Here is a 24571-nt window from a genome sequence, read left to right as displayed (position 1 = left end):
GTTTTTGTTTAGTTAAGAGGTTATGGCTTCCAGAGTGTTTGAGCATATATTCGCAAAGCGACGAATATCTCAAGTATAACTGATTCGTACAAATCGATCTGATTTGTATTTCGGGTTGAGATGTTATTTTTACTTGAAAATGCCTCGTGAATTTCTTCAGAAAGATACTGAAAAATTGCGGGTCTTACATCATTACCCCCTTAAAGGAATTTCGTCCGCGAAATTCAGTTAAGTGTACTAAGTGCGTAACTCGGGATATTTCTCCCATATGTTAGATTCATAATGTTATTCACTTAGTTCAACATCATATTTATTTCAATCATAACCTCATATCATGATTCTCGATCAATTGAGGTATGCTTCTCATATCTGAGTTCAAATTATGCTACAACCACGATAGTTTTGTTGAATCAATGTTCTTCCAACCGGCTATCAATATAGCCATCTTGTGTAACTATTCCATACACATAGATCATTCTTCTAGAGATTAACCATATTGGGATAAGTCCCCTGTCAGACTACCTGGTATTGGAAACGTACCTCCTCACAGGTTCGCCCTCGTCAGACTCACCTGATATTGGATCAGTACACCCTCACAGAATCATACTAGCTAAGCTACTGATTTTGGAACATATACACTCGCACGGAGCTGTATACCCTCACAGGCTCACTCTGGCTAGACGATCTGATCTTGAATATGTAAAACCTCACAAGACTCTCTTCTTGGGAACAATTCCTCGATGGTTTATTTTATTAAGTAAGTTTTAACGTTCTAATTACGCAAACTTAATTTTTCAATCATGGGGTCTATAGCCATAAATTTTGGGCATAAGCACTTAAGATTTTTATTTGACAAATCCAAAATTACTTTACAGAGCAAGGATACATATCTATCCAGATGACCGTACACAAGGTCATAAGCCACTTGTCTCAAGCATTCATTGGATCTTGTCTTTCAATTGCTTCCTACCCAACACAACTCTATCTATCAAGGTATTCAGATTCCTTGATACGATCATTATCCGTGAGTTGTTCGGCTGTCACCGCATAGACACGACCTGCCACAGGTTTCTGCTCTATCCTGGGTAGTGGCAGTCGTTGTTGTTGTATTTGTTGAGAGGGTCCTCCAGATCCCATATTTCTTCGTTGAAGATCTGAGGCCTTCTTGCGGCATTCTCTTACACGATGCCCTGGTTTGCTGCAATACAGGCAACCTCCCGTATCGCGAGGACAAACCCCTCCGGGGTGATCTGAGCTACACCTCGGGCATCGAAAATTAGACTGTCGGTAGGGCTGATTGGCTTCTACCATCTGTAATGGCCGCTCGGCCAGTGGAGTAAAGTTGTTCTCCTGAAAATCCCTCTTATAAAAAGTTGGTCGTGATTCTTGGCCACCGGGGAACGTCCTCTTGTTGTTCCCATTACTTGCTACCGGTCGCTTTACTACGACCCCTTTGCATCGCTCCCAGTCTGCACTAATCTTTGAAGCTGCTGCCATAGCGGCTTGAAATGTTTGGGGCATGCTAGTTATGACTCGAGATCGTAGCCCTTCCCGAAATCCATTGATATATTTATCGGCCCTCTCTTGGTCAGTATCGAATAACCGAGAGCAGTACCGCTCAAGGTTCTGAAACTTGGTAGTATAGTCGATAAGACTCATACCACCTTGCTCTAGTTCCAGAAACTCCATCTTTTTCTTATTTCTGGAGTGCAACGGGAAGTAGTTATCCAAGAAAGTTCTCCGAAAGTCAGTCCAAGGAATGACTTCGACTTGTGAGAACTGGATAAGCTTAGTGGTATCCCACCACTTTCGTGCATTATCCTTCAGCCTATATGTGCCGAAGTTAGTCTTTCTATCCTCTGGTACTCCCAATACCAGGAATGCCCGCTCTGTTTCCTCGATCCAGCTTTCTGCAAGCTCTGGATCGGCGCTGCCAACGAAAACAGGTGGGTCGAGTTTGAGGAACCTTTCATATGTTATTCCTCCAAGGTTCTCATTGCGAGGTGGGGCTGGTGCTTGCCTTGATTCACGAATGGCAGACACAAGCCTGTTGAGTGTCTCCAGCAGGAAGCCCTGCGTATGGGACTCCTCGCTCGGCATGGTTCTTCTCGTCCTAGGAGCCATTTTATCTATTCACACAAATACACCCAAATCAGAGAAAGTATAAAATTTATACTTACAGTGCGATACCGCAAACACGACGGATCTTGAACCAGGTTTCTCAGACTCTTGCTTTGATACCAATTCTGTAACGCCCCGGATTTCCAAAACAAAGCTAAGTTAAAATTTTCATGAATTTCTTTTTTTTTTTTTTTCTTTGCAGCGGAACTTAGAAAAGCTTTTAGCAGCGGAATCAAACGATAATGAGTCGTCAGTTTTAGAAAACTCCGAGCACATTGCAGGTATGTGGCCAAGCAACTCATTGACCACCAAAGTGTTCCATTTTATCGAAAACTCATGTTTATTACAACACTACTGCTTAGAAAAGCAGTGTAGGTTCAATAAAAGGAAGCAGTACAACTCTGTCTAGAGAAACCCTGGAACTCGATGCCGCCTTGCTCCGCATATCGCCACGCAGGTCCAACACCTGAAATCCCCATAAAACGGGGTCAGAACCACTGATGGTCTGGTAAGCATGCAATCATGTAACCATTCAACTCAAGCACGATAATGACCACTCAGGGTCGCAATGCGCAATAACGACGCTCAAGCCTCCAAGACTTAGCGTATATCGCAGGAGCCTCCTCAGGGCTATGAGTTGAACATCCGCTCGAGTCTTCATGACTTAGAGCAAGCCTTTTCAGGGTTGTGATTTGAATAGCCGCATAAGTCTCCACGACTTAGCCATGACCTCTTCCGGGTCTCAAAGTGATGTCTAGCTCAAGTCTTCATACTTGGCACATCCGTATCCCACGCATCTAAGGACAACTCCTCGAGTTTCGCTTAGTCGTGCGGATACAACACGGGTCTTTGCCCAGTCGGTCCAGTAGTATACCGAACATGACACCTTCACAAAGGTTATGCAGGACTGACTCAACACGTCATCCACTCATACATTCAAAGCATCGCTGAACCTAGAACTAATGCATTGTTTCGATAATTAACCGCTCCCGCCTTTGGTACGCAGGTAGAGCTATTGTCCGGGCATCAACGCGACGTTCTGGGGGTTGATTATTCTATGTATTTTAGATACCCCAGAGGCCTGTTGACCCTATCCATAGTAGGGCAGTGTGTTTCAACTGGGAGAATCCTACTAGGCCCATATTCGGATGCATCCTCTACTTGCAGTAGTTGGGTTTAATCCTTAGATCTTAAGGATAACCACGACCCCAAAACCCATGAGTGACTGAGGCCATCGTGGACTCTATCAGGTCCAAAGTAAAATACATGTCACTCAAGGCTGTACCATCACTGTCATTCCACAGTGAGCATAATTCCTGAAGGGGTCTGCCAGTCTTACAATTACTTGGACAGAATCTGCATGCCATTTAGGCAGCCCGTGCTTTCAGCACTACGGGAGTATGTACCCGACCCCATTCAGTCTTCCCCAACACAGTCATTACTGAGGGGGTACCCCTAACACGATTTTCAACCGCGGGGTATGTGCGACCTTAAGTCTTATTCATATGCATGCAGAACACCGCTCTTTGGCACTTCGGCCACCACGAGCATCACACCTCTTTGGGTGGAAACAACACACTCTGGCTCTTCGGCCCTTACGAGTCTGGTTGTGTAACCGTTCTCAATGAGCATGCATATGACTCGATCTAAATAGATCGGCTACTCGGCGTATTTTTACGCAACGAGTCCAAACCTAGCCAAGGCGCAACCTCTACTCCGGCTCAGCGGCCCTTACGAGCAAGGTGCCCTTGCAGGCACAAGGATACGAGCCGATCTAGCATCGTTTCATCAACGGACATCATTATGCCGTTCCATTGGTTCCGGCAGCTCTTCTGCCAACCATTTCGTCAGCACCTCCCCTGCTCTACCGGCAGTGGTGCGACGAACCCTTCTACGTTGTAGAGGGCAAACCATGAACTGGGTAGCACTCTGCTATATGTCAGAGTATCCTGCTACGTTCTTTCTGAGCTATTCATAGCTTCTTCAGAAATTTCAGCAGCACTTCCTCTCTTTTACGGAGAAAGCGTGCGTTTCTTTTATCCATTTCAGCGGCATCTCCCCTCTTTGGTAGGAAATCGCCACGCTTAATTCGGGAAATGGATGCGCACCGTTGTGCGTACTTTGCATCCATCAAGGTTGCAGGAACCCTTGGCCATAGCCAGGCCATACGAAATTGACTTAGTCATTACGTAAAGAGCATTTTGCCAAAAACCAAAGCCTTTCCAATAGGGGCTTCATTCGTCAAGCAGAATCTTGAACGAGGAGCGGTCAAGGAATCGCATGGGCGATTTGGAGTTTGATCTCCATTTGAACGCTCATTTATGCGCTATATATGTAGTATAAGCAGAAGCCTGTGCTTTATACAGCGGCAGCGTAAAGAAATGCATATACTATTGTTCAGGGTGTGTAACTGAACGAAATATTCTACATATATAACAAAGCAGAAGCCTTGGCATCGTTCGACGCGACGGCGTAAGTAAAGACATTGCAGAAAGCAGGAGCCTTGGCATCGTTCGACGCGACGGCGTAAGTAAATGCATAATCGGAAGTACAGAAAGCAGGGAGCCTTGGCATCATACGACGCGACGGCAAAGGTAAATTACATAGCCTGTGCGATATAAGACGCGTCGGCAGAATCAGCAGATATACACCTAGATCTGTATCCAACGATAGTTACGAGGCGAGCGAGTGAACACCGAAGTGTCCTAGAGGGCTCAACCAAGAACTAGGGTGAGATACTATTTTTGAAGAACGCATATACTGCGCATTCGAACATATATATCCGACGATAATTACGAGGCGAGCGCGTGAACACCGAAGCATCCTAGAGGGCTCAACCAAGAACTAAAGCAAGATACTACTTCAGAAAGTATATTCTATATACAAACAATCAAATACTTGAGAGAGATGGATCAACGAAGCGAACTTACTTCAAATCGTGGAAGAAACGGCTCCGGGTTGCTTCTTGGGCTTCGAGCCTTCCTTCGAGAGGTCAGACTAAGTCAGATGAAGCTGACTTAGTTGAGAAAGAGGTAGAGTAGGTCAAGCTACTCAACCTAAGTGGTTTGAACCAAACAGGGTTCGATCCAAGTCAACTGGGTTCAGCAGGTTCGAACTCAGCTCAAGTAGGCTAAGTCTGGGTTCAGAAATCCAAACCGGAATTAGGACTAAAAAGGACTTTGACTTTGACTTTAAACCCAACTAGGTTCAAGTCAAGTCAACTGGGTTTGGACCAGGTCAAGTGGGTTCAGACCCAGGTCAGGTGGGTTAGGACCAGGTCAGGCAGGCTCAGGCTAAGTCAGGCAGGCTCAGACCAGGTCAGGTGGGCTCAGGTGGGCTAGGCTAGGTAGGGGAGGTTTAGGAGAGAGAGAGAAGGCAAGAGAGAGAGGGGGGGTCGAAATTATGAGAAGAGAGAGAGTGGGGAGGGCTATTTATAGCCCAAACCCACCTCCTCTTGGGTTTTTCCATGCCCAAACTACCCCCTTGGCTTCTTTTTAATTCCAAGAGGTTCCTTGGTGTGGGGCCCACTTGGATATTCCATGGGATATTTTTGTGGGTCCCACCAGATATTTTCTGAGGAATATTTCTGTGGGTCCCACCAATATTTCCGTGGGTCCCGCAAGAATTTCGGGTTTCCGGCGATTTTTTTCCGAAAATTCTGAGTACACCATTTTCTTCGTATTGACGTAACTAAGAAAGTTGGCTCGAGGAAATCCTTTGTTTTTGTTTAGTTAAGAGGTTATGGCTTCCAGAGTGTTTGAGCATATATTCGCAAAGCGACGAATATCTCAAGTATAACTGATTCGTACAAATCGATCTGATTTGTATTTCGGGTTGAGATGTTATTTTTACTTGAAAATGCCTCGTGAATTTCTTCAGAAAGATACTGAAAAATTGCGGGTCTTACAGACAAGATCCCTTTGTCAAGATGAAAACGAAATACAACTTTTTTTTTAATACTAAAAATATCCCACGAATCTAGGGTACATCACAGATTCACATCCCAACACACCAATCATCCATTTTAAACCATAATTTAAAATGAAATAGTTCAAACCAAAATTAGAAATTAATAACATAAATAGGGTTTTAAATAATTAATAACAAAATTAAAAATTAATAACATGAATCTAGGTTAAATCGCTTCTGCGAATTAAAATGGATATTATGAAAGCAAAATAGGGTTTTAAATATGAATATAACATAAATAGAACCATAGAAACACGATTTCATGTTTGATCGACCTATCCTAAATTCTAAACATGTTGAATAATGTAAAATCTTGTACCCTAATGTGAATAAAAATAAATAAAATACTGGACACGTGAATGAAGATCAAAATGCAACAAAGCTCTCTCGAAAACACGAAAGAGATAAAAAATATCTTCCTTAACGCAAATGGTTGTTGTCTAAAGCCAAGGTACAAACCCTGTATTAGATCAAACACCTAAAAACAAAAGAAAAAATGAGTATGATGGGATATCAGATCAAACACCTAAAAAATGAGTTAATCCGAATAACTTTTGTTATCAGGAAAGTCCTTATTTCTCTAACTTGTTTATTGAAATGTTTGAAAATAGTAACAGAGTTTATTGCTTTGCTAGTGCTGACGTTGGTTTTCAAAAATGCTGTTTAACATCTATAAGACTTTAACAACACTTCTCAATTATTAATTGTGATATTTTTAATGACATTTATCTCATACTTCAAATGAGGTTTGCATATAATGTATATTATATATAAAATATACATTATATTCTATGTTGTATATATAGTATTCTATGTTATATAACTTATATTAGTATTATTATATACGGGCTGAGCCAGGCAGGGCACGGGCTGCCCGGCCCGGCCCAATCTACTAGCATTTAGTCGGATTGCTTTTTAAAATCGGATCCAACTCCGAATCCGATTTCGTGAAGGCCTTTGTTTGGAAATTTACAAGAAAACAGAGGCTATATGTGGAATGTCAGAAATGTGAGGCCCATGCCTGGAATAAGGGGTAAAATGTTGCCCTTAAATGGGATTTTCTCAAATAAATACGAAGGAGAGAGAGAGAGTACTCCAACATAAATACGATGACCAATTGAAAAAAACGTCGTTCCCTTGTTTCCTGAGAGAGAGAGAGAGAGATGCAGATCTTTGTGAAGACCCTGACGGGGAAGACGATCACTTTGGAGGTCGAGGGTAGCGATACCATCGAAAACGTCAAGGCCAAGATTCAGGTGCTTTGGAGGCACAGGAGATCACGCCTCCCTCTCTCTTTTTTCTCTCTCTTCGTGCCCTTTCTTCCTTTTTTTTTTTCTTCTTTTCATTTTGTTGGGCGCTTTTGGTTTGTTGGTATTGCTTTTCCGAGGGATTTGTGTCAGGAGCAGGAGGAGAAACCGGTGCTCTGAGTATGAAATTTGGTTTTTCTTTTTCTTCTTTCTCATTTCGGACTACCGTTTTGCTGATTGGTAGTGACATACCCATCTATTGATTCTCTCTCTCTCTTGATGGAAGGGCTCATGTTTTTGGCTCTTAATTTTCATTTTATTTTTTGTGGTCTTGCTTTTAGAACAGAAAAAGGGTTCACAAATCCATCTTTTAGCTCTCCTTTGAAGGAATGTGTTGGGTTTTTGGATTACAAACTTTGCATGGATTAAGAAGTTGAGGTTTGGGCCTTTGTGTGGTTCGGCTGGTTTTCTGAGTTTCATCTTTTCGGTCTGATTTCTGAGACGGAGATTTGGTTTATGACGAACTAATGAGTTCCTTTCTGTTGTTCTTTTTATTTTTCAATGGATTCTTTTGGTCCTATTCCCTCTTTTCAATGTTCCTTCCATTGTTTTCTTCTATTGGTTTTGTGGGTGATAGTCTAAATAGAGAATATGGGTGTTATGTTTTCTTCTGGATAAAGAAGGCATTCCCTCTGATCAGCAGAGGCTAATATTTGCAGGGAAGCAGTTGGAAGATGGGAGGACTCTTTCAGATTACAACATCCAGAAGGAGTCCACCCTTCACTTGGTTTTGAGGCTTAGGGGTGGAACGATGATCAAGGTGAAGACACTTACCGGGAAAGAAATAGAGATCGATATCGAGCCAACCGATACCATTGACAGGATCAAGGAGCGTGTGGAAGAGAAGGAAGGCATCCCGCCTGTACAACAGAGGTGTGGTCTCTGTGTTTTTCACTGATTGCCGATGGGTTTATCCGATCACTTAGTTTAGAAAGAATTGTGTTTTCTTGGTTGAGCATTTGCGTGTAAGTTTTTGTTTCTAGTGTCCCTCTGATTTATCGTCTTGTTATTTGGTTTCACATTGTTTAGTTGTTCTGGAATCTGAATTTCTCTTGTCAACCTTTAATTGGTTTGCTTGGTTATTTATATCTTAAATTTCTTCATTTGGTTTTCTATTCAGCTAATTTTCCTAACTGATGTTTCACTTTTTTTCTCCATCATCGGCATTACCGTTACTGTTATATGTTTCCTGCTTCTTCGATTGTCAAGCTGGGTAACTATCCCTAGTTGGGTTCAAACGTTGCACACCTTGGCTACTATAATGCAACTTTTAATAATCTAGCTATCAGTGTAATCAGTTGTTATCTGTGCATTTGATTGTCCCCTTGGATAGCTGTGCCCAGCTCCCCGCTTTTATAACTGGTTCATATGATCTGTTTCTCAGTTCTATCTATTTTTGTGTGCTGGTTGTAGTGATGGCATTTCATCTCATCCTCGCTGTAATATGTATGGTGTCTTTTGTAGGGGACACAATCGAGTTCTGTCCTGCTCGTACAAATACCTATCAGTGTACAGTGTACATGCTTTATTAAAGACGGATAATGTTAACTTTTCATCTAATTTTCTATTCATATTTTCTTTCTATAATTTGTCGTAGATGGCTTATTGGATTAGAAAGTTTTGGTGTTTGGGAAATTTTGACATTGACCTTCTTTCACTTTTATTTCTTGACATGTGCACATATTTTTGCAAAATAGGGTGAGATGTTGAGTTGCATGTTGTGTGTGTGTGTGTGTGTGCTCGCTTGTGCACATGTGTGTGGGTGTGTACATGTGTGTGTGTGTTGCGGGCATGTGTATGCATGGTTGACAAACCAAGAATCTCAGTCAAATCTCAGTTGACCTGCAACTCATGACTTGGCAAGTCAACTCAGCTGACTCGGGAGTTTTTTCTTAATATATTTAAAAGTACAAATTTTCATGAAATAAAACTATATATTTAAAATATTCAAAAAGTTATGAAAATGTAAAAAGAAGAAATATGATTAACATGAGAAATTAGAAGTCACATATCATGTCATTTTTAGTGGTTGTTTTGATAACCAAGTATATCTATGAGTACCAAATCAAGTACAAGTATGTCAATTAGATGCATGTGGAAAAAGTGTAGAATGCTGTAAAATAAAAAGGTATTGGATTTACAAATTTAATCACATGGGACATGGAGATATTCAATTAATTGCATCTACTGTTAGATTGCAGCACATAGGGAGAAATCTGCCCATGTCAAAAATCACAACTTTTCGGTTGTAAAAGGACTTTTTCACCCTTCACACGTGAATTTCCTTTGATATGTGAACTTCCCTCTCAAATATCCAAATATGTGAATTTTCTCTTACACATTTGCGAATGTCCTTATGCTTTCACATTTGTGAATGTTCTGACCTTCACATGTGAATGTCCAAATGTCTTCCTGCTTGTGCTCTTATGTGATTTATAGTAAAAAGAGTTTGTTGAAAAAAACTGACACTCCAAAAGCACTATGGGCATTTGGCAACACTTCAAAAGTATCACTAAAGCCTTTAGCAAAGCTTTTGCCTTTAGTGCCGCTTCAAAAGTACATATTTGGGAGAAAATCGTAAAATAAAAGAATGCCGTTTGCATATTTTGGGATAAAATTTGCATATTTGGGAGGACATTTGCATAAAATTTGCTATCTCCCTGGTTATAATTTTGAACAGGGTGCCTAAGAGTGAAATTGGTCTGAACTTTTTAATCTCAATCTCCTAGGTTATTTAGGAAAGAGGACCAAGAGGGATTCACCCCCATCTCCCTGGCAAACATGAGTTTCTATAAAGATCGTTAAACACTGCCATAAAGTCTCTCTGGCATGCTGGCCAAGCCACCTTAAAAAATTCAACAAGGAATCCGTCCACCCACGGGGCCTTGTTGTTGAGGAGTTTTCATTTTGTTTGCTTGACTTCATCTACCAATAAACCCCTGTTCACGAAGTCTTGCACCCTCGAATCAAAACAACCCATGGGGGTCTCACTTATGTCAAGAGAGTCCTCACCCATATTGGAGGTAAAAAAAGTCACTAACGTATTTTGTTGCCTCCCTTTAGATTTCATCATTCTCATAAAGATGCCCTCCAATTGACAAGGCCAAGTGAAGTTATTTCTTCTAGAGGAAGCGAAAGAACTTAGTGTTTTTATCGCCACAACACATCTAATGTACTTTGGATCTTTGCTTCCATTTAATCTCCTGCCTTGCTCTTCATTCTGATATATCATCGATCAATAGCTTTTTCCTGTCATTTAATCCCTCCACCTCATGTGCATCACCCCGCCATGCTGCCATCTCCCTCTGCATTAAACACAGTTCCTCTATCTGCTTGAATCTCACAACCCCTTCTCCTTTGGATCACTCAATTAATCGAGTTCTTATGTGGTTTATTTTTTTGTGAATATAAGAACAGCCTAAGCGGCTACCTGCGGGTGGGCTCACCATCCTTCTATGCTTTCAACCAGCTTTGGGTCCCTCAACTACCATAGTTCAAACTTGAACCTTCGATTGCTCATCCATCTTACCTCCCATTCGAGCATTATTGACGTGTGATCCGAAATGGATATAGGCGCCGCCCCATGGTGGCTCGTCCATCACGGAGTCGCTCCCACCACCCCTACTCACAATGAACCTTTCAAATTTCTGCATACAAGGGTCTCTTCTCCTGACTGACTAGGTATAAATGTTACACCAACCTTGTGAAAATGGATTTCAGAAAAGAGATCTCAAGCCTAGAGGCACGTTCTTAAGATCGCTATCTTTAGAACTTCAATCGCCCCACTCCGGGAAGACCGAAGATGCGAAAAGGGGTTTGATGCGACTGAGTTCCCAGGATACAACTAGGCTTGAACCTCTAGAGAGTCACTGTTTCGCAAGGACAGATGATCTCTACCACACTTGTACTCTGCAAGCCAAATCGAGAAGAAGGAAGAAGAAGATTTTTTTTTTTTTTGAGAGTCGTAAAATTCTTGTATATTCAAAAGACGAAATAGAAGATATTTATAGACTTTTAGAGAGGCCAAAACGTTTTGCGATAAATGAGATTAATGGCCATAAATCTGACGGTTTGAAAATAGGACGAAAAAGACCTGAACGATCACCCACCTTTGACTGTCAATCAAAGGCCTCCAAAACCGCCCAACAGTCACAATGCAACATTAACTCGATATGCATGCAACTTAAAGCTTTTCAAACGGCCAGATAACTCAAACCGAAAAACAAAACGGATATTTTCACCTCATAAGCACCTCGCACCGCTGCGAGCGTGCAAAGTGCCACATTGCGCCTCAAGCGCCCTTGCGCACGCGCGTGTGCGCGAACGGCGCGTCCGTTGCTGCACGATACGCAGCAACGTCCGCAATCCACCTAAAGAATCAAGGCTTACCAAAGTAAAGAATAGATAACAAGCTCTCTATTTAAACCTCTTGAAAAACTTTTCTCTCTTAGATATGGGACTAAACTTTTTCAAAACTCTTTTGGTAGTAATCATTAATATTTTAAAACTTTCCTAACAATCCCCCACTAGTTTTAAAATATATTTGGCTTGCATAGAAACTTATGCATTAGTGAGAGTGTCTGCATGACTTGAACCCCCACTATTTGAAAGAAAACCTAAATTAACCAAGGTGCTAAGTGGACTTACCTTGAACTTAGCTCCTTATATTGTTAACGGAGTTTTCAATCATACATAGGTTTCCAAAAGTACGATTGTGTGGATTTCATGTTGGCACATTTAGAGCCTTGTGCTTTCCTGGATTCATGAGTGCTCTAGAGAATTGCCAATTCTCATAAGAAACGGCTCACATTTCTACACTCATATAGGTGAGTTTGTCTAGGTGTACTGTAACACACACCTTAGCCTTAAGGCCTACAAACTCATTAAGAGCTATTAGCTCAACCCTCATATTAGTTACAGCTCATGAGCACACATCAATAATGGGCTTACATAAATATGCTCAATATCTGTCATTTACCAATTCGTTTCCCATTGAACCTATGCATGTGGGATCTCTAGCGCTCTAGGTTGGGTATCCTTAGGTGATGACTTAATTGGCTTAATTCCCATTCCCCTCGAAGTTTTATTGATGACATCTCTCGAAAGGCCTTTCGTAAATGGGTCTGCCAAGTTTTGACATGACTTCACATATTTCAATGAAATAATATTGTCATCAATCATTTGTTTTATAAAACTGTGTCTTAGACTAATATGTCTAGACTTCCCATTGTATTTCATATTACCTGCTTTACATATAGTTGATTGGCTATCACAGAACATTGAAATAGCAGGTATAGGCTTCTCACCTAGTGGAATATCCACTAGCATATTTTTAAGTCATTCAGCTTCTCTACAAGCAGATGCCAAAGCAATAAACTCAGATTCTATTGTAGAATGAGTTATACAGGTCTGTTTCTTAGACCCCCATGCAACTGCTCCTCCTCCAAGGGTAAAAACCCAACCACTCGTAGACTTGGAATCTTCAAAGTCAGTATTCCAACTTGCATCACTATACCCTTCAATAACAGCAGGAAACTCGGTATACTGAATTCCATAGTCTAAAGTATGCTTTAGATATCTAAGAATCCTGTTCACTGTATTCCAGTGTTGATGACCAGGATTATTAGTGTATCTACACACTTTACTCATTGCATAGGCAATGTCACGCCTTGTGCAGTTCATTGCATACATAAGGCTACCTACAACACTGGCATATTTTAATTGTTTAACACTAGCACCATCATTAGGAGTCAATTTCATATTTGGATCATATGGGGTGCATGTTGGTGAACTATTAAGATATCCATACTTTGTAAGAATTTTCTCAATATAATGTGATTGACATAATACAATGTCATTTTTATTTCTTATAATTTTGATTCCTAAAATAACATCTGCAACACCCAAGTCTTTCATACAAAACAAGGAAGATAAAAATCTTTTTGTTTGATTTATGCATTCACTATTGTTACCCAAAATAAGCATATCATCAACATATAAACAAATAATAATAATTGAGCTACTATCTACTTTACTGTAGACACATTTATCCGCATCATGAATTTTAAAACCATTATGCACCAGAGAACTATCAAATTTTTCATGCCATTACTTAGGGGCTTGCTTTAATCCATATAAGGATTTCTCAAGTTTGCAAACTTTGCGCTCTTGCCCTAGCACTACAAAACCTTCAGGTTGCTCCATATATATCTCTTCATCTAATTCTCCATTCAAAAAGGTCGTTTTCACGTCCATTTGATGAATTTGAAGCTTATATATGGCAGCCATGGCAATCAGAATTCTAATAGTAGATATTCTGGTTACAGGAGCAAAAGTATCAAAATAATCAATACATTCTTTTTGTTTAAAACCTTTTGCAACCAAACGTGCTTTAAATTTATCGATTATACCATCAGTTTTTAATTTCTTTTTGAAAATCCATTTGCAGCCAATAGTTTTGCAACCAACAGGTAAATCCACTAATTTCCATACATTATTAGACATAATTGATTCTATTTCATCATTAATAGCTTCTCTCCAAAAGGCAGCATCTTAAGAAGACATAGCCTCTTGAAAAGACACAGGATCATTCTCAATTAGAAATGTATAAAAGTCAGAACCAAAATTAGTTGGTTTTCTAATGTGTTTACTGAGTCTAACTTCAGTTTCTGGTTCATCAACACAATCATTAGAATATTCAATCATGTCATTTACAGGAAGTTCATCTACTATAATCCGGCTGCCATCAAGAAGAGAATCAAATGCATTTTTATGTTCTATGAAAGATGCATCTCTAGATTCTACAATAACATCATTAACAATGTCCAAAAATCTATATGCTTTACTATGTTTAGCATACCCAACAAATGCACATTTAAATGCTTTAGGTCCAACCTTCTTTCTTTTATTTTCTGTAATTTTAACATATGCTAAACAACCCCAAACACGAAAATAACTAAGATTAGGTTTCTTACCAAAACACAATTCATAAGGTGATTTATCAGATTTGGAATAAGGAACTCGATTAAGAATATAACAAGCAGAAAGTATAGCCTCTCCCCATAAGTTGGAATGCAAACCCGTATTAAGCAGCATAACATTCATCATTTCTACAAGTGTTCTGTTTTTCCTTTCTGCTACTCCATTTTGTTCAGGAGTTCTAGGAGCTGACGTTTGATGGATAATACCATTATCTTCACAGAATTTATCAAATTCTCCACCTAAGTATTCACCTCCTCTATCTATTCTTAAATGTACAATATTTGTTTTAAACCTATTTTGTACTTCAGCTAGATAAAGAAGAAATTTGGAAAATGCTTCAGATTTATGTTTCAACAAATAAACATAACAAAATTTTGAGTAATCCTCTATAAAGGTAATAAAGTACCTATTGCCACCACGACTCAAAACATTATCCATCGTACACACATCAGAATGCACTAATTCAAGCAATTTATAATTCTTTTCTACACTAGGAAACGGGAGTCTAGTTAGCTTAGTTTGAATGCATATCTCACACTTATGTTTATGTTCTATTCTCACATGACACGGAAGAAGACCAAAGTTATTCATATTATGAATGCAACGAGAATTTATATGTCCTAATCGTGAATGCCAAAGAAAATAGGAGTCAACCATATAAACAGAAGTAGTAGCTTCATTTATGCTCATCTTGAACATACCACCAGTGGCAAACCCTTTTCCTACAAAGATTTTTCCTTTGGTCACAGTTACAATCCTAGACTCAATAACAATCTTAAAACCATTTCGTGACAGGAGATCTGCAGAGATTAAATTTTTTCGAACTTCTGGAGCATAGTGGACATTCTCAAGTGTTAGGACTTTCCCGGAGGTGAACTTAATTTCCACACTCCCTTTTCCCAGCACTTTAGTTGAGGAAGAGTTTCCCATAAAGAGATTGCATCCTTCCCCCACCACTTCATACGACTTGAACAAGTTCCTGTCGTTTGCCACATGAACAGTGCTTCCAGTATCCAGGTACCAGTCTTTATTTGCAGCCACCATAAAGGTTTCAGAGATTACAGCAACAAGCCTCTCCTCTGACTCATTTGGATTAGGACCAGTCCTCTTCCGTTCTATGCATTCTCTAGCAAAATGGCCAAACTTGCCACAAACATAACAACTAATTTTCTTTTTATCAGTTGGCTTTTCCCTTTCACAAAATTCTTTTTGATTTTCTGGGTTTTCATGATTTTGCCACCCTTGTTACTAACAAAATTCACTTTAGGATAACCTTCTTTAGGACTCGAATTCTTTTTGTCACGAAGACGAGTCTCTTCCTCAATTCGGATGTCCTTAAGAAGGCCATCTAAAGTAATTTTCTCATTTTTATGTTTTAGGTGATTCTTATATTTTTTCCAGGAATCCGGCAGCTTCCCAATGATGACAGCAACTTGGAAGTCATCATCAAGATACATACCTTCTCCTTTGATCTTATAGGCTAGTATTTGCATCTCATGAATTTGAGCAAGTATAGGCTTATCATCAACAATAGAAAAATTAACATACTGATCTACGATAAATCTTTTGTTACCAGCATCTTCTGCATTGTACTTGATCTCGGAGAGCATTCCACAACTCTCCAGCCGACTCCAATGGTGAATACAAGTCAAAGAGAGAATCGGCTAAAGTGTTCAGGATATGCCCTTTGCATCGGTAGTTGTCAGTAAACCACTTCTCTCACTCTTTCTTCTATTCTTCTGTCTCAACTTCTCCAGCAGCGACAGTGGGACAGGGCTTTTTGAGAACATAGTCAATATGCAGCTCGGATAGCAAGAAATAGACCTTTGATTGCCACCGCTTGAAGTTTGACCCATCAAATCGATCGAGTTTTTCGAGGTCACGGCTAAGCAGATTGATGGAGTTGGATGTCGAACTAGAGGCCATAATGAAGTTCTAAAATTGTTACACCAACCTTGTGAAAATGGATTTCAGAAAAGAGATCTCAAGCCTAGAGGCACGTTCTTAAGATCGCTATCTTTAGAACTTCAATCGCCCCACTCCGGGAAGACCGAAGATGCGAAAAGGGGTTTGATGCGACTGAGTTCCCAGGATACAACTAGGCTTGAACCTCCAGAGAGTCACTGCTTTGCAAGGACAGATGATCTCTACCACACTTGTACTCTGCAAGCCAAATCGAGAAGAAGGAAGAAGAAGATTTTTTTTTTTTGAGAGTCGTAAAATTCTTGTATATTCAAAAGACGAAATAGAAGATATTATAGACTTTTAGAGAGGCCAAAACGTTTTGCGATAAATGAGATTAATGGCCATAAATCTGACGGTTTGAAAATAGGACGAAAAAGACCTGAACGATCACCTACCTTTGACTGTCAATCAAAGGCCTCCAAAACCGCCCAACAGTCACAATGCAACATTAACTCGATATGCATGCAACTTAAAGCTTTTCAAACGGCTAGATAACTCAAACCGAAAAACAAAACGGATATTTTCACCTCATAAGCACCTCGCACCGCTGCGAGCGTGCAAAGTGCAAAGTGCAAAGTGCAAAGTGCCACATTGTGCCTCAAGCGCCCTTGCGCACGCGCGTGTGCGCGAACGGCGCGTCCGTTGCTGCACGATGTGCAACAACGTCCGCAATCCACCTAAAGAATCAAGGCTTACCAAAGTAAAGAATAGATAACAAGCTCTCTATTTAAACCTCTTGAAAAACTTTTCTCTCTTAGATATGGGACTAAACTTTTTCAAAACTCTTTTGGTAGTAATCATTAATATTTTAAAACTTTCCTAACAATAAAGTCACCCGAGATCTGTAAATCCACCATATCCAACTCAACAAAATCAACAAACTGCCGCATACTGCTAGTATATCTTTGTTCTCGGTTGGATTCATAGGTACGTAGAAAATTAATTTTTTTAGTTATGCACCAATTTGCCAAAACACTTTTACCCTAACAAGTTAAGCTCATCCTGAAAAGCTCTTTTAAAGCAAATATAGTTGGAGCATATACTAATGTGAGCATTAAAAAAATGCTTGAAGTTAGCTGTTCAAAATACACCATGATCGAAAATAGGCCTTTGTCCATAACCATACCACTAATACCTTCCCTTCAAACCACCAAAATATCCCCTGATATGCCAATCGAGGAAATAAAATCAAAAGAACAACCTCGCCAAATTTGTGCAAGGAAACTGACTTCAAACATTTCCATCTTTGTTTCCTAAATACAAACAATGTCCACCTACTACCATGAGTAATGCAATAACGGCCCCCAAACCATATCTACCTTCCATTTTAAAAAAGAATGCCTCCCGTTCCCACACCCTCATGATTTCCCCCCTTCCATTTTAAAAAAATACTTCTTCCATTCTCCAATTGTTTTGCACCTGGCCTTTAATGCATGAGCACAGCGAACAAGGAATCACCTCCCCCTGCCACTGCTGGAGGGGAACCAACTCGACGATCGGTGAGCTTTCTTGGCCAGACGAACTGGCACCAACAACGGCTTCCTTTCGATGCCAAACCAACCACTGATTCTTGAGGCGGGGCTGCCATTGTTCAACGATGGCCTTGACAGCCTTGCAGACCCGCTGGTCCCTACTGCCCCCATGACAACAATCTTGCTGGGGGCTGATGAAGTTGTGGATCCAGAATCAGATCCAAGTCCAACAAAAAAGAAGAAAAAGTGATGAGATTGAGATCCAGGATTCAATTGGATCCGTAGTTAGTATTTAAGATTTGAATTTCTGTTTTGGGTTTGCTTTCAAATCTTATCCAAAATTCATGGTAGAGTTGGGGTTTTAGTTTTTTATAAATACTTGTTATGAGAGAGGGATTAAGGGGAGTTAGAATGATTAAAAATGGCTATTTTCTTGAGTTTTATGTAATTTTTAGTTTTCTTTGCTTTTTTCAATTTCAGTGCATATAAATAGTGTAACCTAGTTTTATGGTAAAATCAAGCACTCTTGATTTACATTAGTTGGTATCTTGTGACAATGTCATGAGGTGTTCAAGAAAAGAAAATGACAGAAATCATGGTTGAAGCAAAGGATAAAGTAACAGATTGGCCGACGAAACTAATATCCTTGAAAGCGACTATGGTGGAGATCAGCAAAAGTCTTGCCATGCTGGGATGAACAATTCAATCAAATTAGGAGAAAAACACTATGTTTGAGGCGTTCATGCGATGATTATACGTGATTCGTGGGAAGACACCCATGAAACAAAGGTTTTGACCCTTGGTAACATCCCACTAATGAGCAGCGAAAACGCTCGAGAGACTGCCAAATCTTCCTCTTTGGTACAAAACGATGACAGAAGAGGGCCTCATCCCTCTCCTTCTTTTCTGGCTCCTCCCTTCACGGCGACTCCACACCCTCCCTTTTTGGCCACCTTTATCACCGCTTGGAGGACCAGCCCCGACACACTTAGCTCTTCCTTGTCGGTGGATGAGAACTGACAAGTACCCGTCGCCCTGGCTGATGGGCTCGACGGTGGGTTGCAACTCACCGTTCGACCCTCCATGGACTCAGCAGCCATCGTGCTGGGGCACCCCATTGTCAAATTGCCATTGTTCGGTGGGTTGCCGCCGGATAGGGTAGGCTGACAGGGGGCAACCACCGACAGACGGCCCTGGGCCACCGCCCCCCAAGCGGCGCCCGACTGCTCATAGGAACCCCTCACACGGGTTCCTGATGTGAATAGGGTTTCGTGGGAGGGTACCCAGTTCATCCTAGGAACCGGTTCTCATAACCGGGTCACGGCAATAACGGATTTCAACACCCAGGACTTGGTTTCGGGTATTTGGGCCTCAGATCATAGCCAGTTTTCATCGGGTTTGACCCCAGACGCCCTACTTTCGGGTAGTGTAAGTCCAGTCCAAGGTATTATACCTCCAGATTAGACCCAAAACCTTGATTTTAGTCTAAATAATTAGATGCAAGCCAAAACTAGACCTAATTGGTCTCGGATGGAGCTCTAGTTCCAATTCAGACCAGCAGACCCAATATAATTTTGGATATGGATCAGGTCTTAACTAGGCCTTTTACCCTCAAAGCTCAATCCAATATCTGACATATACCAATCCAATTCGACGATCCAATATCCTCTTTCGATTGTGATCCAGTTCCAAGCCCGATATCATTGCCACCCAAACTTAAATCCGACCCATGAACCGAACCTCACCCAAACCCAAAATCAACCTCTTGAACACCAAACCTACCCACAACCACACATGTATCCTAATTATCCCCCACCTAGGCCTACACAATTAGGGATGGCAGTGGAACGGGAAAAAATGGGATTCGACTGAACCTGCCCCGTTTGGACTGGAGATGGACATAAAACGAGGAATGAACCGGGGATGAAGGTGAAAATCAAAACTTGTATAGAGATGAAGGCTGGATGGACTTACTCTTGCCCCCGCCCCATCACCGATCCCCATTAATGAAATTATTAATATATCTTTATATATTATAAAATCTTCATATATATACATATGTTCCTAATCTTAAACATTTCCTCTCCTTATTTTCTTCTTAATGCTCTTAAAATAGGAATAAAGTTATTTTGAGACGGGGATGGGGACAACATCAGGAATGGGTCTAAACCAGTGTTGTGAGAGGCGTACGCCTCAGTACCTGAAGCGTACGCCTCAGAGGCGAGGCGCACGCTCAAGGTACTGAGGCGTTGCTGTGATGCGCTTAAAGCTAATATAAAAAAAAAAAACTGACTGAGCATTAAACAAAGGTCGTTCTGATGCAGTCGAATACACATTAAATTCAATCGGCATTATCATTTAACAATGTACGCTTGGAAATAAATTTGGGAGAAAAGTTATCACAAATTCAGTCATTCTTATGTTGTGAGAGGCGTACGCCTCAGAGGCGAAGCGCAGGCTCAACGCCTCGCTTCGCCTCATCGCATTTAACAACCTTGGTCTAAATACTTCCACTCCTTATTTTCTTCTTAATCCTCTTAAAAGTATATGCGAAAGTCGTACTGGATTTGTAGATATACATAAGAAATATTTACTTAAAGAAAGTTCACACATTTTTTGTGACATTCTCGCACATGATTTGCAATGTACTATATTTACAAAAGGACAAAAATATTATTAAAAAAACTGGGAAAAAGATTTTGGATGTGAGGGGATTTAAGCAAATTAGGGGACATTTTGAAAAATGTGCCATTTTTACAAGGACAATACAATTATTTTACGAAGAATATGTATCCTTCTCTTTGTATATATATATATATATATATATATATAGGTAGGTGCTTTTTTTTCCAGTTGATTTACAAGGAATCCCCCACCTAGATCATGGTTGCTTTTTCTGTTTGTTGTCAATAGCATCCAATTAGCCTCATTTTATATACATTTGAAAACTGTCTTAAGCTCCTCTTTGAAAGGAGACAAACTAAAACTTTTATAACATTTATTCTTTTGCTTCTGTTGTCTGTGGCTTCTTGTTCATTTTTGTCGTGTAGCGGTTGTATTCTTGTGTTTTCTCTGTGCTATTGTGTAACTTGGGTATATTAATTTATTACCTTCTGTTTATATTTTCAAAATAAAATCTGCCATTAAATGGTAAATGGCATATATTGATAATCTGTGTTCTCCCACACTTTTATTGAAAAAATCTTGGCAAAATGAATAATTTTTTAAAAATTTATAAACTGAAGTTAAAAATATGTAAAAAAATTACTCAAATGCCAAAAGCAATAAATATGTCTCATCCATTGTTTTAAAAATGAAAAAGAAATGAAAGATGGGAGAGTCCAGAGGCCGAAATAAATACTTTCTTGCTTAGGATTAAGTTATATTCAATATTTATTGCCATTAATTAGTTAGGAGAAAAAGATTGAGAGAGATGTGAATGATAAAATAGGATTATCAGCCAAAGTTTTTTAAAATCATTTATGAAACATAAATTATGATATTTTAATTTTAAATTATCACAACATTTTGAAAAATATCGTGATATTTTAAATGTTAGAACTGATGAAAAGATATCATAATATTTTTTTAAAATATCATGATATTTGTGACTGTGCTTATACCTTCTTCCATTGCCTTAGTTTTCTTTTATTGCAAAATTCAATTTTATGTTTTTATGAAAAACAACTGCATTACTTGAGTTTTATCCTTACATACTTGTAATCACCATTGATAGCTGCTAACTTTTGTTTAGTTGCAAACTATGTTGTCAAAAGTGATACGTGGTTACCTAGTCAACTGGTACTGCCTACCCTACTTGTGTTCGCCTAATCCTCCCAGAGCCAATCCCTAGTTAGACAACACAGAGTAGGATGACATTGTTTTTATTTTTGAGGTCTTAAATTAATCCTATGCACTTAATTCCTATATGCTGTTTTTTGTGCTTATTTTCTTTATTACTTGAGAAAAATGATTGCTTGGGCCTTGTTAGGGACTGTTGCAATCGGATTGATGTCAACATATATTCTTGTTAAAACCCACACACATACATGTGCACACATGCATACACAAAAATTTGCGAGTCTCTATTACAGCTCAATGTTTCCAGAAGAGATGTTCTTGTAAGAGTAAATATTTAGTGCTATGCTGCTATTATGCATTTTAGAGCATACTAGGATCAACATAGAGAATCTAGTACAAGACTAATGTGTGTTGCCAATTTGCCCTTATCTTCCCTTTTTAAAAATTTTCACAAGGTCTATTATGTTCAATGATAAAATGATTCTGGGGGTGCGCTTCTTAGGAGCCTCAGGAGGTCATTGTTAACATAATTCCTGCTTGCATGAGTAATTCAAACCATTTTCTTCTTCCTAGGTGTTGATTAAATGACATAATCGATGCCGATATTCTTTTTAGAATAATTTCTAGTGTATCAGTTGAAATTTTGTGTTGATTCTAGTGGAGTGGGTATTATTCTTGATCGTAAAGATACCGATGCTCGACTTTGGAGAGCATCACACAATTTCACTTTCGCCCACTGATTAATTGTCAAGCATTTCACAATTTACTAAGTTCTTTCCTCATTCATGTATGTTATTCATGAGCTTCATTGTTTCCATTGGTTAATTGTTAAATGCAATTGAGTTTTCCAAATAGTCTGAGTCATATATTGCAAGTTTATATGACATGATTATTCAGGAGGTAGTGATGCTTTTTCAGTTTCCAAAAAGTAGCGAAATTTTTTTACTGAGATTCTAGCTAAATTATGGGCGTAATATCTTTCAATGTATTATGGAATTATCTGTGCGCATACATTTGTTCCATTTTGTATAGTGGTCTTAAGGTGAGGCAATTAATTAACGATTTAACTTGAAATGCAAGTGTTTATGTTCATATATAATTATGCTCATCATTGTTGTCAGATATCCTGAAGGTATTGTAAATCAGGCGCTCGACGACATTTTTGCAGATACTTTTGGTAATGATGTTGACAGTGATTCAGTTATAGATTCAAATTCGGAAAGTGATGGTCTTCTTTCTGAGGTAATGTCATGCTCTTCTAAAAATCCGGCCTCATCTTTTTCTAATTCCTTATTTATTTATGAAAGAGTTCTGAATTCTGATATTGGTTTCAGGATTTGAATGGTTCTTATCTTGTGAAAGATGGAAGTGATGATAATTCAGGTTGGAACATAATTACAACAGTGAAATTTGGTGTTTGAAATATCCTAAATTTTTGTTTTAGTAAAATCGCAAGAGGATATTTTTCAATATAATTGCTGTTGCTGTAGATGAAAGCTACCATACTGCTCTATCTGAGTAGAACAAGACAATTCAGGTGGAACTCGTGAAGCAGAAAAGTAAGTTAGATCGGCTGAAGAAAAAGGTAAGAACGACCTTGTACTTAATTAAGACCTTGAAATGACCATAGATATGAAGCTCAACATGATGGTATGTCTAACTAATATAAACATGTAGGGTTTGTTTTAAAAAAATTCTCTCCTATTTTGAAGACAAAAAAATTGATGGCTCACATTCATCATTGTAATGCACTTAGTTTTACCCAAAATGAACTAATGCTAGGGGTGTCAATCGATCACGTTTGAGTCAGGTATCTGAAAAGTACAAATCTGATTAGTTGAATCGGTATAGAAAATGAATCTGATTAATAATCAGATTCGGATGCAGTTTTCAGATTTTCATTTGAATATGGATCCAAGGGTAATCCAACCCAATTCCTTATAAAATATATCTGATTAGCTAACCGAGTACAGGTTCAATATTGCCTTTTCCATCCAACTCTAAATTTGATTAAGCTAAATCCGGATAGGTCAGATTCACTAAGACCTAGATCTCAACTGAATATTTCCAGTTTACTGCCCTGGCTAATGCTCAGAAAGATTTTCATGTTATGACCCTTGAAATGTTGTATTCTTAAGTATGAAGAGCATATTTAAAGCAATAGAAGTGCTTTTTGTTTTTTTTTTTTTTGCTTTTGTGTTTGCTCATAAAAAGAAAACAAGTGCATCTTTTGTGATATAGACAACTCTTCATACTTCTTTCAGTACGACATTATTTCTGGATGCTTGAAATATTAATAAGGTTATGTTTGCTTCATTGTTTCACCAGGACCCAAATTTTGGTGAGTTTCTGGATAAGCATAGTTTGGAGCTTCAAGCTGCAAGCAATGAAGAAAAAGTAAGACGTCCATCACTTTCCAGTTTCCACATGGCCATCATTGTACTGGCTTTCGACATTCTATTATCATTTTATCATTGGTAGGACTCCTATTGATATTAAAAAATTCTGATGCCATAAATGGTTGTCTTCTTAGGTTGTATGTCATGTCGGTAGTCATGTTATCAAGCCTACTCTTCTCTGTTCTTTTTTCCTTCACCCTTTTTCTTTTGTTTTTTTTTCTGGTGTGTGTCTATTCCAGATTGGTGTGCTCAAATCAGGCCAGATTGGGTCCAACTAACCAATCCTGATTGATTCCATAGATTATCCATACCAGTGGGAATCAATTTTAGAGTCAAGTTGAGCCAGATTAGTATAAAGTGGCAAGTGTCTGGTTGGACCAATCCATTGATTAGATCACCCAATTTTAACGTTCTTCTCATCATTTTTTGATAACTTTGCAGTGAATTTAGGTGGTTTTGTTCTTAGTTGTCATAGGCGCTAGGCGGAGCCTAGGCGGTGAGCCCCTAAAAAGCCTAGGCAGTACCCCAAATAAAAAAACAAAAAAAATACATAAAA

The 24571-nt window shown here is 39.3% G+C and overlaps 1 protein-coding gene across 1 annotated transcript in view; it reads left to right on the top strand.

Moving 5' to 3' along the window:
* The window catches only part of LOC149818443 (uncharacterized), a 1135480-nt gene that overhangs the window by 261805 nt on the left and 849104 nt on the right, over positions 1–24571 (top strand). The window contains exons 7-8 of the mRNA XM_089986219.1: positions 7254–7346; positions 7984–8259. Coding sequence (XP_089842345.1) covers positions 7254–7346; positions 7984–8259 — 369 coding nt within the window. The remainder of the gene's footprint in view (positions 1–7253; positions 7347–7983; positions 8260–24571) is intronic.

This window comes from Nuphar pumila, chromosome 13 (genome assembly GCF_984573655.1).
Source record: "Nuphar pumila chromosome 13, dmNupPumi1.hap1.1, whole genome shotgun sequence".
NCBI classification, from domain to species: domain Eukaryota; kingdom Viridiplantae; phylum Streptophyta; class Magnoliopsida; order Nymphaeales; family Nymphaeaceae; genus Nuphar; species Nuphar pumila.
This window is presented reverse-complemented; position numbering and strand designations above follow the sequence as displayed.